Source organism: Xiphophorus couchianus, chromosome 1 (assembly GCF_001444195.1).
Source record: "Xiphophorus couchianus chromosome 1, X_couchianus-1.0, whole genome shotgun sequence".
Classification (NCBI taxonomy): Eukaryota; Metazoa; Chordata; class Actinopteri; order Cyprinodontiformes; family Poeciliidae; genus Xiphophorus; species Xiphophorus couchianus.
In genome coordinates, this window is record NC_040228.1 from 13820218 (window position 1) to 13837383 (window position 17166).

The window sequence follows — 17166 nt, forward strand, 5'->3', positions numbered from 1 at the left end:
ACAGCATCACTTTATTAAGTTTTATGAGGTTCAGGGTTTGTAGTAGTTTGAGAGGAAGCTATTGAACCCTGATATGGTCTGAACACAAGAGTGTTTTAACCCGCCTGATCAAACTACAGATTTAATTGTGAGGGAATATAAATCTTTCATTAGACTTTTTGAAACAGAACGCTATCCATCTTTTGGCCTTGAATTATTTCTATTAGGATGTATCTCAGCACCAATTGAAGGTTAATGAAAAGAATTGAAGATCTCTTTTTAAAACCTCCTGTTTTGTAAACCTGCTCAGGGTGCAGTGTTGTGTCTCTGAAAAAGAAATTGCTTTTTCCCTCCAAAGAGAAATCATCTGAAATGCATTGTGTTGGTTATCACCTGGTAGAGATGGAGAAGTAGAGCAAAAATCCCACAAACGGGGAGAAATCAATAGCAGAGGTCTAAAATATCAAAGTTAGCTCTGAAATCAGTTTTCTACAACATGCCTCGCTTTCAGATTCCAAATTTTTTTATCAGCTAGGGATACGTAACAACTTGTTTCACTATTTTATCATTTGCAAGATGTGAAGAATAGATAAATTTTTTATTCATATTTCAAGCAAAGACCCCATGAAAGCTAAACCTTATATCATAAAGTCACATATGAAATACTGTTTTGAGCAAAACCCTGACACTGCAAACATTTTGGTTCAGCACCTTCAAATAGACAGAATTTTGACAAAACACAGTTTGGAATAAAATGGTGAAATTTCTTTAAAATAAAAAAATAATCCGCTAGTTAGTAGATAAAAACAACAAAAAAAAAGGTTTTTGTTATCCAATAACATTAAAAAAATCTAGTTTCTGATATTTTTTTACATATTTTCTAATTCAGGCAGTCTCCTTTCACAATCAAAGTACCAAACTTGTTTCTTGTCTGTATAAAGTTTACATGGTCTATTAGATTAAATTTCCACCAGATCATTCTTATCTAATTTATCAGTTTGTCTTGTAACCTGCAGACGACATATAAAATGCAATATGTCTTATTTTCCCTTCCTTACTTTGTCACAAAGTAAAAAAGAGAAAATAATTTCACAATAAAGGCTATGCATACAGTCAAAACAGAAGATAAAGCTATTTTGATAAAGTAGAAAAGAAAAGCTCTTTCTTACAATGGCTAAGCAATCCACGCTGCAATCTCCTCTAATTTTTGTAACTATGTTTCATCTGCTATCCACTTAATTCCTGCACCAAATTGATGTTTCTAATTGCACTAAAGAGACACACACCTAAACAAACTCAAGTCCAGCAGATGTGTATGCATCAGATCGCAGTTTTCCTCTAATCAGCTACAACCACAACAGATGGAGAAACAACCAAAAGGAAGAAAAATGCTTTTGTTAATCAACTGAGAAACCTTACGATCAACATCTTACCAGAGGAATTATGATTCCATTTTACAATTAATAAGTAATGTGGAATTTTTCAACAGTTTGTTACAAAAAATATGAAAAGGTTTGTTATCCATCAGGCAAAGTAATGTTATATCATTAAGTGTGTTTTATTGCGCTGCCAGCCGCCATTTGCCCTTAAATGAGTTAAAGCACAATTATGTAATCAGTATTTACCTCTGGACTCATGAAGAGCAGGTGGGGATTTGGGTGTAGGACTTTTGATTTACACCGTGGTTAAGAGTTAATGTTGCATTAAATCTTCAGGAGATGTGCTCTAATTTATCATACTCAAATTATTTCAGACTGCTCACCCGGATAACAACCAGGATACAGCTACATTGTTTAATTTTCTGCTCTCTGCCTCCAAAGACAAAACCAGAGAGACAAAAAGGATGAAGTTTCTTGTAAATCACATCTATTTTAACTTATAATAAATAGAGAAGAAACACTGACCCTTCCCTGTAGCAGTCGCGTTGTTGACGGTATCTTTCAGAGAGCTTTTATCTCTGGGAACCCCTTTTGAAAAGCTTACAGCGTAATGAAAGACTGTTGAGGGTTTTATCAAAGCAAACACTGGAGATACTGTAGCAACTATACACAGAGAGGAGAGATTGTCTGCAACTGCACAAAGGAACTGAGGAGATTTAAATATATTTAACTCCCTGCAACAAAATAATGAAGGATTCTTGCTGTACCGCCACAAGTAAGGCTACATTCCTCATCTGGGTAAAGCTAATTAATGGAAGAGCATGGATGAGGTCAATTTTGCTCATTTGTTTTAATCATTAAATATTAAACATGTTGCTCTAAAGAATGCAAATAGGGTTAGAGTTAGGGGTCATATAGTCCCTGCCCTAATCACACTGCTGCCAATAAGAGCTAAAGGGAGATTTTTCCTACAGAGTTTACATTCTGTGGACACTTTTAAAAACCTGCTAAAGTAATTTTTATTCAAAGATATACATGTTTATTTTCTGTATTGTAAATTTCTGTGTATTTTTGTTGGATTTACCCTTCTTGTTAAGCACCTTGTGACCACTGTCTGTGAAAATGTGCTATAAAAATAAACTTTTACTTACTTACTTAATTCAGTTTACTTTGCTTATTTAATCACAGTGCAACATGCATGTCATCTCAAAGAATATGAAATTCATCAAAGTCAAAAGTATAAATGAAGGAATTTAAAGAGACAGTAGCTGCAATCCCGTAAACAGACCCAAAACGTAGGTTACTGTAGGTATGCACAAATGCTAATTCTGGTGTTTGAGAATATGAATATTAAAGCAAATAAATAATCAAAAATAGTAAATTTAGCATTAAATTCTTTTTGTTTCTCCTTGTTGTTTATAATGTTAAACTTGTAGTATCTGAGAATGCGTTTGTGTTAGTGAGGTTACTACATGTGGGGTTATGTAGTGTTTGTGTCTATTTGAGTTTGCTGGAGAGAGACCAACCTGGATCTGGGACACTCAGCCAATAGCAGTAAAGCAGCAGAAATCTAAAATCAGGGCAGCTGCTGATCCACCGAGGAACATTTCCTCCATATGTGATGTGCTTTTAATTAAGCTCTGAGGTTATAAGAGCACACACATATATATATATACACATATATATATATATATATATATATATATATATATATGTGTGTGTGTGTGTGTGTGTGTGTGTGTGGGGAGTGGGGGGTGTTTTGATCGATGAAATTGAATAAAATGTGTGTGGTGCCTGTGCTGCCTTAGGCAGGGGATGGGAAAATAGGATGAGCGAAAGTAATGCTCTTAAAGCAGCTGCATTAAATATAAATGTCCCCTTTTATGCTCTCTTTTAATTTATAAATCTCAGCAGTGTCCTCTCTAAATTCTTCACAACACTTGGGAAGCCTAACTGTGCTGCTGCACCAGCTGAATTATTGACAACATCTCAACTGGCATTTTAATACCAAATTTGTGTGTATTTTATAAGTGCGCAGCCCTTATTTTTCTAATTATTATTTCTGTGTATTCTTATGATACTGAATAATTAAGAAAAGTAGAATATATCAGAATGACATTTAAATTTTCAAAGATAAATAAATACATACCACTTGATTTGGTAGCACTCATTTCAAACCACTAATAAACCAGTGCTATTGAAGTGAAAGGCAGTATTCGAAGATTTGTATTTGACTGTTTGGAGCATATACCAATAAGCACCACAGCATTGGCTGACAGACACTGTGAACTATCTGATAATGATGTTTTCACAAGTTCCTAAATTCAGCTGCAGACAGCAGTGCAGATGAATTGCGGGTGCGTGCAGCAGCAGGGAGCTCTTTGAAAATGTAATGCTGGTTACAGCAATCGGGACTGTGACAGCTCTTATTATGCTGTTGCAAATCAGCAGCAAGCAGAGAGTAAGTTGTTTTGTGAGGCATGAATTTGGTTATTTGAACAAGTTAACATAAGAAACTAGGAGGAATGCAGTGTGTAACAGGAGTTTACAGAAATGCACAATACATGCTTATAAATGAACATAATTGGTACTGAGATCAATCTTATGCAATACGTAATCTCCAAAGAGTGTTGGACTTATTCTTAAATAAATTAAATATTCATCTTTTCTCACGAGTTTATATGTAATCCAGAGAGAAACACAGAAGCATTTTGATGCTGATATTAACAAAGCTAACATCTTGGTAACTGATATGTAATTTGACAATAACCTAACATATTTAGGTTATTGTCATTACATTTATACATTACATTATACATTTATAATGTATTTATAATGTATAATGATCAAATGACCATCTGATAAAGCTCAAATGTTGTTGTAATAGCTTATTAACCTTTACCAGGTTAAATCACAACAGTGCTGGTAGAAATGTATTTTATTGAACATCTTCAAACATGGTGCTTCCTTGAGTAAGATCAAGTTCAAGTTTATTTAGCATTTCCTTTCAATATTAAAGCTGCAGTGGGTAACTTTTATAAAAATAGATTTTATTATATAAAAATATATATTTTTACGTATTTGTTAAATACATATTTACATATTCATAATACCTTTTTTAAACATATTAGTTAAATGTGTCACTATGTCTTACCAGTGATCCTACAGCCATCTGTAGGAATTCAGCGCTCCAGGTGGAACGTCTTTGTCAACAGTGCTCATGTATGCGCCGCTCATATTCTTCCCTGCACAGTGCTTACTGCCATTCAAGCTGAAGATTGCTGGTGTGCTATAGCAGTGCTAATGTCAGGAAAAACAACCTAAGACTACAGGAAAACTAACAAATTACCAATATATTGGGGGGAGCTTGGATGGAGAGCTGCAGTGCATCAGAGCTGAGGGAACGGACCTGTAGGGTGTGCTTGTTCAAAGTTTTAGTCCACTGTTTTCTCAAAACTCCCTACTGCAACTTTTAATAACCTACGTGTCAGTAAACACAACCATTTTCCTCAGAGGCTTGAACTAATAAATCCAAAGTGGATTTCCTTCATCCTAAAGCTTAAAAACGAAGATAACCGTTGCTTTGCATTAATTATGTGCTTGATCTGCATTTACAATGAAAGCTGAGTTTTTCTGCTGTCTTTTAAAATAATGTTTTAAGCAGAATCATTGAAGAAAAAAAGTACAACCTCTCACAAATATATGGGCTATACAAACTACCACATACTACCAGCCCCCACAGACTCCAACATATAATTTACTGAACATAGCGCAAGACAAAAAGCTGTGAAAATATTAAGCACAGACTGAAATCTCTGCACATGCCCAACCCACAACCCAATAATTTTAGGGATATGCTTTCTTTTTTATCATCACTGCAAATCTTATGTGACACAACAATTACTAAGGATGATCTGACACAGTAACAACTTCAAAAGCCGTGTAAAAATCGATAACACTGTAACATTTTTGCTATTCTCAATTTTCTACTTTTGTAGCTGTTACTATGCTTTTCCTCACACTTTATTTTGCAACATGTGGTTTACATAGAAACATTATGTAGATCAAATCTAAAGCAGACCTTTAGTGTCTGCTGCAGTAGCAAAAACATTTATTACAGGAAAAAAAAAAATTCACTCTGACTTCCAGTTACATTTAAACATTCAGGGGAATTTAATATCAGTTGAGATGACAAACTTAAACTTTTTTCAAGGAGGTGTCTGGCTGATAGCCATCTTTCCACACCCACTTCAAAGAATCTGTCAGATTCCTGCTTAGGATGATAGATTGCTGCAAAGACAACGACTTGATGCAATCAGTGGAGCTTCCTAGAATGGAAAATTTCTCAATAAATCTCTTTCTTCTGATACAGACCTTGCCAAATAGTAAAGGTAAGATGGATGAGGAAAGGTGGGTGCAGTGGAGGGACTGATGATATTTGACTGGAGTCCAGGATATCTTTCCAAATATGCAAGACAAACCTGATATTACCAGATATTAAGAAACTGGGTAATTGCAGGAGAAAGGCTACAAAGATTTCATGGCATGGGACTGAAATGAAAGTGACTTAGGCGTGGTGTTTTTCCCAACATGTTTTTATTTCATGATTCCTCTAAATCAGGGGTGTCAAACTCGTTTCCATTTTGGCCCATAATGAAGACCATGAATGTCCTCAAAGGGGCGGCTGTGGTGGATAAAACTACCCATCAACAATTTGATGAGAACTTCAGAACATTAAATAACATTTAACATCCACTCACATGCTAAGTGATTTGGATTTATACAAATAAAAACTGATTTGGTTTGACTTTTTTAAACTTAAGCTATATTAAAGCACATACCTGTTTTGATCAGGCTCTCTTTCTGTGGCAATTAAGAGTCTGAAGGACATACTGTAGTTATGGAGGGACTCGAGTTTGAGACATGTGCTCTCAATAATTAATTGGATTTGATTGTTTTGGCTTATATTTAGGACTGAATTGGAATGCATGTAATTAGACCTAAATCTGTCTATTTAAAAATATATTTCTATTTAATTTGGACTAAAGTGGATACTATGTTTCAGATAAAAATGGGAGGTATTTCTCTTAAAGTGCCTTGAGGTAACATTTGTGGTGAACTGGTGCTGTATGAATAACTTGACTGAATAGAACAATCCTTTTTAAAAAATATAGATATCTAATTTGATATTTTAACAAATTTATACTAAATGTGTGGATTTGTCTGTGATGTAATTTTGCTTACAAGTGAGCCTCCTAATAATAATATATAATTTATTTCCCTTTACGTATTCAAACACAAACAAGGAAGATTTATGTCCCAATTTGAAAAAAATCAAAGTTTATTTAATATTTTTATGTAGCAGTTAGAAAACACAATGTTATGAGATGCAGACATGAGGATTATTAGACTCACCCTCCTTTGATGTAATCCAAGAATGTGTGCTCCGACTCTACACTGAATGACAGTAATGACACCTGGGAGGAAAAAAGAGAACACAGCGTGTTTATTAATTTAATAAAATCAAATCTGCCAATCCATATATTAAGCTAACCATCCACAAAATTACTTATCCATACAGAATATCCGTGGAGTCTATTAGTATTAGAATCACTGCACATGAGCAAGGCTGATGGATGATCAGCATGATGGATAACTATTCACAGATTTTAATTACAGAGCCACGGCATTCACCGAGAGCAAGAGCAGTAATAAAAAAAAAAAATCTCATTCATAAACATTTTATAATTACTCCATTAAAAGGACAAGGAGAAATCTTACATTTATTTTTAACTAAGAAACTGGGGACAGATTAAAAAAAGAACTTTAAAAAGAGGTGTTGGACTGCTTTGTGAAATCAGCTTAGTGGAAACCTGATGGTGAGCACAGACGGAAGAGCTGCAGATGAGTGAAGGAATGAAATGCATCCTTGATATTAGCCTCACCGTGCCAGAGTTGATATATCTCTTTTTCTTTAGTTTCTTCTTTGGATTCACCACCTGGAATGAAGGCCGGGCAAGAACAAAGGATAATGACAATGTAAACCTGCAACACAATTCCCTCCATCCACCCCTGGGCGAGTAATAAAAACATCTTTGTCCTCCTGTTCCTTGTCTGTAAGGGTAATGGTGCATAGGGAATGAATCCAATATCTGCAGTAGGTGAGAATGAGGCACCATTGATCATGTCTCGCAGTGAGACACAGATTATTCAGGAGGATTTTTATAACCACCTACTCTGTATCCTACATGCATCCTTGGGGACAAAAGAATACTTGTCCTACATTTCAACCCTCGGTAGCAAACAAAACGATAACTACATTCAGAATGAATTAAACTGTGCAGATCCACAGGCCGTGCGGGAAAGAGGAATGTGGGCAGGAAAGTGGTCAAAAACAGGTGATAAGCGCAGCGAGAAGAGAAATTACTGTATTTTTTCCCCCTTTAATCAAAGTTGCATTAAGAGCTTGCAGCCAAACAAGAATGTAACCGAGAGAACAAGGTCAAATGAGTCTGCTGATTAATCTATGCGTTTGTGCACAAACATAAACCATCGGCCTGAAGAAAACTTTCTGTCTCTTCTCTATGGTTTCTAAAAATAGTTTTCACCACAAAGATCATGCCTTATAGCACTAAAGCCTCTACTGTCTGAGCTCAGGTTATGTCAAAAAAAAATATCACATGCAATTCAGCCAGCTTTTATTATCCCCCTAACATAGCAGCTTGTAGAGTTAATGCTTATGAGCTTTGTGCATGTCAGGTTGAGTGTGAATAAAGCTGAACATTGTAACTTGTTACCTATTCAAAGTCTTTTTTCATCCATGGATAAAAAAGGAAGCTTGATTCTTTTATAGGCATCCTTAAAGTACTTCAGGAACTCTTCATCACTGTTCTGGTCCATAGCAGCTTTAAGACACTGGTGTACTTCCTTTTCTAATTAAATTGAGGTCAGCTCTTATTGAATGTGCCTCTGTGAGCCATGTTGGCACTGTAAAACAAGTAGTTCTGCAGGATCCTCACTCTTTCTGCATCCACTTTTTCAAACCCAATACATTGTATTTTCACCTGCTACTTTTCTTTTTTTTTTTTTTTTTTTTTTTTTTTTTAGATTGGCCACTTTCCGTAGCTGGATCAAAGACTGCTTTAATATGGCAGGTTACACCAAACCTGGTTTTCCAAGTAAATAAATCCAAAGCACTGCAAAGGTATTCATATTTCTTAAAACTTTTCATATTTTGTCATTCAATGAATTTTATTGGAATATTTTGATGTTACTTTGACAAAGTAGTCCATAATTGTTCATTTTTGTTGAAAAGCCTTTCAATTGAGATAAAGGATCTCTTCTATGGGGGAGTCCTGGTGAAAACGGTAAAACATGTAATCTGGAATTTGAAGGAAATTTTCACAAATAATACTCTGATGTACCACACGTACGCAGCCCTTTGACCTGTGAAAGACCAAAACCACTGCTTTCAGCTCATGTAATTAGTAAAAGGAGTCCATCTGCTTATTGTTCATGGAGGCTGTGGAGGAACGATAGAGGTCTGCAGCCTGGGTGGGATGATGTGTTGACCGGACAACCATTTATTGCACCTAAAGCAAATTTTCTTTTTATACAACAAATAAGACCATTAGAAGTCCTGACTCTAGTTTGCCACAACTAGAGACACTTTAAACATGCAGAAGAAAATATCTGGTAAACATTTGTGGTTTTGGTTTACGTGGAAACTGCTACATGCAACTGAAAACTAACAATGTGCATCATCCTGAAAACAGCATTTTCAAAGTTAAACATGGTGGTGGCAAGGCTATGAGGATGCATTTCTTTAACTGGGCCAGAGGTTCAACTTCCAGCTGGACAAGGATCCTAAAAATACTGAAGGAGCTATAATTGAGTGGTTTGGTTCAAAGTATATTGATTGTTAGAAGGGTCCAGTCAAAGTCCATACCAAAATCCAATGAGCTATTTGTATCATAACTAGAAAGTTGCATGCTATGGATGCTCTTCATCCAATCTGACTGAGTTTCAGCTAACTTGCACAAAAGAAACAACAAAACTTCCAGTTTCTAGATGTGTGAAGCTGTTAGAGACATAACCAAGAGAGAAATGGAAATGTTTTCACTACTTTGTGTCGGTCTGTCAGATACAATCCAAATAAGATACTGTGAAGTTTGAGGTTATAATGTTGCAAAATGTTAAACAGGTCGAGGAGTAAGTCCTGTCAAGCAGCTATGTGGCTCTACTTCTTTGTTTGTATTTTCACTACATACAGTAGAAATCCTCGACAGGTCTGTTTAGCTACGTTGTCTTCAATGTTTACCGGGTTGAGGATAAAATGAGAATGTGTGTTTTTGATATCAGTATTTCCAAGAATTAACTAATTTATTGGTATCAAATAAGACTTCCCTGAGTTTCTGGGGACGATGATTTTTTAGGTTTCTTGAGTACCGAGCAGCAAAATGGCCAAAATGGCTGCTGTCATTGTGCAGCAGTTACCATGTAACCTATTTTAATCCACCGTTGGCTTGGTGTGCCTCTTATTTGTAACGACATGGAGGGTGAATGAAGAAAATTGTTCTGCTGAACAAATGGAGTCATCATCCCTTTAGAGTTTGAAATAAATGGGTCAGGTTTGCATTATGACCTGGATTCTATGTCTAAGCTATTTAAAGCAGGGGAACACCATGACAAGACATCAAACAATACTCAAGAGGAAGCCTGGAACTACATTCACTAATTATTCTAGAGGTTTCATGGGCAAATGTGTAGAAAACTGTCACTTTTTTTTCCATCTCCACTCACCTCATATAGATTTAACTGGCTCTGGCCTCTGCATAGCTCTTTGTAGCTTGTTGTGAATTCACCAATGAAATCGTGACTGGTGGGAAAAAAAACCCACAAAAAGTGTGTCATGAGAACGATGAATTTAGTGGAAAAAACCATAGCACAACTTCTGAAAAACAAACCTTCTAATCTTTAGTCTGTAAATTATTTTCAGTACTTGTAAAACTAGTTGCAGAAATAGAAGTTCAGGTTTAAAGCTATTTCATAAACAATCATAACATGGAGTGACAGAACATAGAGGATGTAAATTAATACTCTACTGTACAAAACATTTAAATAAGATGTTAAAATAGTTGATTCATTACAACATTTGATTAAAAAAAAGTGTTGAAACAAAGTACAATGAGAGTTTTACAAATTGATGTTGATCATTACCTCCCATCTCTGTCCCAGTCATACACCTCCACCTTGATTGTCCTGTGAAGACACCACAGCAAGACAAAAGAGTTCATTTCCATAATGAGTTCCAACTGGGATGCCAGCAAGAAGGTATGGTATTTAGGAAGCAATACAAATTCAAAGCTGCTGTCAATCATGTCTCAGTGAGTCCAAAAGAAGACGGGATGACAGAGGGCCGCCCTGCTAATTCTGACCTGAACTCATTCTGTCTGCACCGTTTACCGACATTATAAAGTTGTTTAATCCAATCTTTTTATTGTGAATCTATTCTCTAATTACTGTTTGAACATTTTTTCCGAATCAGAGTAGGAAAAAGCTAATTTTTGGACACCATGGGAGAAACTTCTAATGCATGTTGACACTACGGATAACTTCAGGCTGGTGATGAGTTGGCATTGAAATAGTTATCGGTTCCAAGAAGAGACTTAGAGCACCTCCTTAGCTTCAGTTGCAGTCCCCAATCAATTTCACTCTCGTATTGCTCGCTGGAGTAGAAATGAGAGCGATTCCACTTTCTGATCACTAACGGAGCCAAGTGATTACAAGAGTTTTATCAGATTCGCACAAGGCTGAAAGATGTGATTGCAGAGAGCAGAGTGTACGTCCTCCTTATCATTGTGATCTTGTCATTATCTTGATTTTTACTGTAGAAAAACATGAGAAACATGGAACAAAAGTAACAAGAAGTATTTAACCTACAGTGCTTTGCAAAAATTATTCATATACCTGCAACCTTTACACTTGTTGTTATAAACATGTATCCAGGTACTTCACTCCAATATCTATCTAGTAAAATTCAGTGAAACTAATTGCTTTTTTAGAAGTAGCGTAACTCAGAAAGGTAGTACAACTGTGTGTTTCTGCAAAGGTGTCAAAGGGGAAAGGAGAACTATCAGCATCATGAAGAAACATCAGTCACAGATAAAACTGCAGAGACTTTTTATTATAAAACAATAACCAAACCTGTTCAACTCATCATTTGTAAATGGAAAGGGCATGGCACAACTGCAAAACATGGCCGGCCAGACAAATGATACAAGCAGTGATGAGGCCCATGATAACTCTGAAGAAGCTTCAAAGAGTCACAGTTCATGTGGGAAAAACGAAACGACGAAAGCCAACGTTGAAAGAAAGCTACGTGAAGTCCCGTCTGCAGTTTGCCACAAGCTGTGTGGGGGAAACAACAAAAAGGTGCTGTGATAAGATCAGGTCAAAATTTATCCAACAGGGACTCAGGAAGTTCATGGGAGGTAAATGGATTTAAATACAGCACCAAGCCTGTAAAAAAATCTGTTCAAGGTGACAAAAATAATAATAAAAAATAAATCGTCCTTTGTTTGAGGTTCACCTTCCAGACAGACATCAACCTTAAACATACAACCAATTTGTCCTTAAAGAATAAAACATAAAAATATATATTTTTAAACAGGATCACTAAGAGAAAATTACATTTTACACTGAATTTTAAATGGTGCTAACTAAATTCAGAACAGAAAAAAACCACAGCAGACCAAACTATCAATATTTTGTGATAAAAGTGAGTAGAGCCTAAATTGCTAGGGGTTTCTTGTGCCGTATAAAGCCTCAAAGGGAATCAGACGTCTTTCATGCCTCTGCTCCATCTGTCTGACCCAATTAGTTTCTCTGGACAGGTGAGCAGAGGCAGGATCGAAACATTGAAACGGGGAACCTTCGTTGACACCTGGTGTGGTGAAGAGGGCAAAGTTTAACATGTTCTCTTTCACTCTCATGAATATCTGCTCCTACACACTTTGATGATTCGACACACACACATACACATGGACATACGATGTCAGGCTCTTCTGTTTATCCCAACCCACTGTCAACATCCACAGAACAACAAGTGCAGCCACTCTCTCTCACTATCTTTGTTTATCCTCTTATTTCTTATTTTCCTGTCAAAACTCCTACTGCTGCTCGGGTGCCTTGGAAGGCGGCGGTTTGCCATGAAAAGACGCAGATAAGATGGTAGATGCCGCTGCCAATAAGAGATGTGAAATGCTGAAAGGTTTCCACTGTTTGTGGGTGACTGAATGAGCAGATGGGGGGAAGTAGGATTTGCAAAGAGAGAGAGGCGTTTATGGAACAGTGAAGCAAAAAAATTGACTCAAACTTGAATTTGATGCATTTTTCCATTTACTATTAGAGATGCATCGATCAGAAAGTTTGCAGCCAATTTCCAATCACTTCTGTGTCTTTTGAGTCACTGGAAATTAACAAATTTAATAAAGTCCTCCAGATTATGCTTCAAATAAAGGTCCTGGACCCTTTGCTATTGAGAGACATTTACTTGTTGGTGGCATGGATACAGTTTAAGTTTTACCTAATTTCAATCGCTGATATAATGCTCATGATGAAGTTTATCTGAAGTTGCCAGATCTGTAAACAACCATCCTCCAGTGCGAAAGGAGAAGAGCTGAGCTGAAGGAGATGACTGTTAATGTTAATTACTGAACAGCTTCGTTCACGTCCTCCAGTTCTGATGCCAAAACTACAGGACTACAATTCTGAAACAGTGCAGAAAATCAATGTCATCTTTCACAACTTCTTCTGTTTCCTGATTGGCCTGGTTGAAATTCTACTAAAGAAATCAAGCTCAATGGGAGGAAGCGTAGACGGGGCATTGAAGGGAGATGAGAATCAAGTGCAATTGCGTAGCAACGGATAGGCGAGGACAAAAGCAACGGATAGGCGAGGACAGAGGTATCACTACAAATAAAACCCAACTAAAAATCCCAGCTAGATCTAGAGAAACTCATCCAGGCGTTTATCTTTAGTTGCATTGATGACTGCAACAATCCTCATAGCTCTGCCTAGAAAATCAATCAGAGCTGCAGCTGATCCAGAACGCTGCTGCCTGTGTTCTGACTAAAACTAGGAAGAAAGAGCACATAACACCAGTTCTAAAGTCCCTACACTGTTTTTTGTGTTTTCATGATGTAAGGCACTTTGAACTGCCTTGTTGCTGAAATGTGCTATACAAATAAACTTGATTGATTGATAAAACGAGTTGCATGATATATTGCTCTCTGCTTGACAAAACACACAGTGGCTCTCGAACTTTACATTGACATTTTCAGCTGTCTCCATCATCTACAACTACTATGATTAGCATTACTAGCTGTCAATTGTTTTCCAAGCAGACCTTGTACGCTAACTTTGCTGTTGTCAGCATAACCTATTAGCACTTCGCTATTATGCATTCACTGATCAATAAAAAAGGAGCATTTTTAGTTTTCAATGACTTCATAACACATCAGGGCTGGTGAAGGAAATAATCAGATGATTTTAGTCATTGGTGTGTTTAAATTATGTGGATCGCAACAATGTGAGAGTTAGGTTTTGTTTAAAAACTCAGACCTCTGCAGTTTGTTTGGGTATGACTGTATTATTTAACATTAGCTGTGCGAGACCAGTCAACCTACCTTTCATAGTCCCCATTGCAGAGTGCTCTGACAGGGATGGAAAAGGGCTCCCACACAGGATTCAGGGTATTCTTCACCACCTCGGTCTTGTGACAAATTGTAAATCTGGAGCAGAAGATCAACAGAAACTTACAATCCTGAAGAAGCACAGAGCTTCAAAACAAAACCAGGATATAGAAAAAAATCTCTCCACAGCAGCTTTGTTGTGTTTGAGACCAATTCTGTCCGCCTGTATATGTACACAGCTGAGTTAAAAGAGGGCTCGGTATGAATTCTTCTGTACTCGACTCCTTTCATCTCGAATCTTTACGCACATCAACCTGGCTTTAATCCCCGCACAGAGAAGCAGAATCCAGATGTAAACTCACGTGCCATCCTCGTTACTTCTATAGAAGACCATGAAGGGGTCTGACTTTCCAAAGAAGTCCTTTTTATCCAATTTGTTGGCACAGAACTGCATGGTGGCATAATCCTACAAAGGAAAAACCACAGCGAGAGTAAAGGACATTGTAAATCTGTTCTTTTGCCTCTGTGTCCCTCCTGTTGTTTGTTTATACATGCTGTTTGCCAAGATATAAAAGCAGTGAAGCACCAAATAACAGGTAAAAATGCTCACTGAATTCTAATAGGAGCAGAGCAAAACCAAGCACTGGGTTCTAGTTTGTGAAAATGTACAAATGCATTCATTACCATTTTTTATTATGCAACTCTTGCTTGCATCAAAAATACCTTTTGTGTTCAGTATAATAATAGTAACAATATGAGGCACAGAAACAGATTCTAAAACCTCGTACATGCAGTAATAGGCTGGGAGCTGAATATGAAACTACAGCCAACAATACACTAGAAAGGCTGGTATTAAAATAATTATACTCATTTAGGCACCAATTCATTGTTCACTGCTGGATTAAGGACAATCTCTTTGCGTCCCAGCTCTCTTGATTCCTGATAGTTTCTCTATATTCTAAATATGAGCTTGCATTCCAGGATGATAAAGCGTTGGACACTTAAATGATCACATGAGGAAAAAAGTGACCTTATTGATGGTCACTAACAAACTTCAGGTCATCACTATTTAAGCTTTGGTAAGAAACTAGTCAAGTATTAAATGTCAAGGCAGGTAAAAACCTTAAAAGGGAAAGTTTTGTCTTAAATAAGATACATTTCACATGCGTTTCACATAACTCTGGTATCACCAAATATTTTTTTTATATATTTTTGAGCATCAATTGGCTCTTTTCAGATTACGCCAAATTAAACCAGACATATTTGAAATTGCTACCACTTTAAAACACTTCCATACATTTGTACAAGGCACAATGTGGATTCTTTGTCCAGCCTGACTAATTAAACTGAATGAAAATTACATGCAACTGAATTTGTCATTATTATGATTTTAAAACAGGTGCAAATATACTATGATGGGATTTTCTGACCCTGTCAGTCAAAATGAAAAAATTAGAAGAAACCTCTGCATGACACTTTCTGAAATATTTCATCAGCCAACAAAACTATTTTCCCCAAAGTCTTGCAATTCGTTGTTCACTGAAAGGCTGGAATTATTATAATTATATTTGTTGAGATCTTGAGTGTTCTTTTTGGTCAACAATATTTTTCATATCGTAACTCTCCCATGGTTGCTGTTGTTGCTCGGTCTCTTTCTTCTTGTTGAGTCATGAACAATGAGCTTTTACTAAGACAGGTGAAATCTGACTCTGGGTCAGATTAGATGTGACTCTGGGTTCTTTTGTGACCTGTTTATGAGACATCTGTGTACTACTGGAATAATTTTGGTTGGTCAGCTGCTCCTGGGAAGATTTATTAGTGTTAAATGTTTTGTTTTCCATTTGTAGATAATGTCTCTCACTGGAGTTTAGTCAAGTCTTAAAGCCTCAGAAATAGTTTTACAACCCTTTCAAGACTGATGAATGTTTTTGTCTATTCTTCAGTTACTTTAGATTGGAGCATGCTTTGAGCTTTTGGACATTTTTAGACTTTATCAAGTTATCAAATTGTTATTAGGTAACTGTTTACTAACTTCTTAATTTTACTCACCTGGCAGTAATCAGGCCTGGGTGTGTCCAGTGAAACTGAACTTAGCTTTGAAAAAATGGCAAAGCAAACTTATTCTTAATATTACATGGACCAATTCCTTTTACATTCATGGTTACAGTGGTTTGGATGGGTATTTGCTTCCTTTATAAATTGAATCATAATCTAAAAATGGTATTTTGTCTGATAATAAAATTTGTTTGATTACTTAAATCATTCACCCGAGACAGATAAGCAAAATTGAAAAAGAAAGAAAAGAGTGTACATTATCGTTTATGGACCTGCAGTTTCACTATTTCAATTGACTGAATAAATAATTTTTTATTATCATTGTGATTTATGGGTTGCACGCATATTTCTTTAAGACACACTGAGAAACATTCAAGAATAAGTGCTTCTTGCATATGGGAATGTAAGAGCTGCTATTTTTACCATGCACGTTCACAGGCTTCTAGCTTTTGATGCTGCTATTTGATCTGAATCAGCAATGTGTTGAACACGGCCTCTATTGATTGCTTTGACCCACATCAGTGCGGCACGATCCGTCTGTGACCTGCCTCACACTAACCCCTATCACAGCCCTCAGACACAGATGCAGCACCGACCCGACTGCTCTGTTAAGGCAACTGCAGAGAAAGAAAAGTGAATTCCCCTCCTGCATGAAAACACTTCGGAGTATCCTGCTCAAAATGAGCTAACTCCGTTATCTGACTCTTTTGTTCCAATAATAATTTTTGATTTTTCAAATCAGCACAGATTATGGTGTGATAGAGAAAAGCTCTTTAAAACAGCCCATGCTGTCAGCTAAAGTGGCTGCTGTTCTTCTACTTTCATTTCCTTGCGTCATTTTCAATTATCATCTTTTTTAACCAGCTAGCAAAAACGGTAGGGGGAGTGCTGATGGGAACCAAACCTATGGAGAAACCCATGTGCATTTTAAAACCTAAACTATGTCAAGCTGTCCCTTGGTGGCTTTTCACAAGAACATCTTATTTCACATGTTCCCATTAGGTCTATTTATACAAATAATGCAGCATAGCAAAAGAGTTTGCTTGCGTCAGTCACCA

At 36.6% G+C, this 17166-nt stretch overlaps 1 protein-coding gene across 2 annotated transcripts in view; it reads right to left on the reverse strand.

Moving 5' to 3' along the window:
- cpne5a (copine Va) overlaps window positions 1–17166 on the reverse strand; it is an 83961-nt gene that overhangs the window by 21608 nt on the left and 45187 nt on the right. For both annotated transcript variants that reach the window (XM_028018777.1, XM_028018771.1), the window contains 6 exons: window positions 14416–14519; window positions 14048–14152; window positions 10578–10619; window positions 10161–10236; window positions 7304–7357; window positions 6774–6835 (listed from right to left, as the gene is read on the reverse strand). In XM_028018777.1, the coding sequence (XP_027874578.1) occupies window positions 6774–6835; window positions 7304–7357; window positions 10161–10236; window positions 10578–10619; window positions 14048–14152; window positions 14416–14519 (443 nt within the window). The remainder of the gene's footprint in view (window positions 1–6773; window positions 6836–7303; window positions 7358–10160; window positions 10237–10577; window positions 10620–14047; window positions 14153–14415; window positions 14520–17166) is intronic.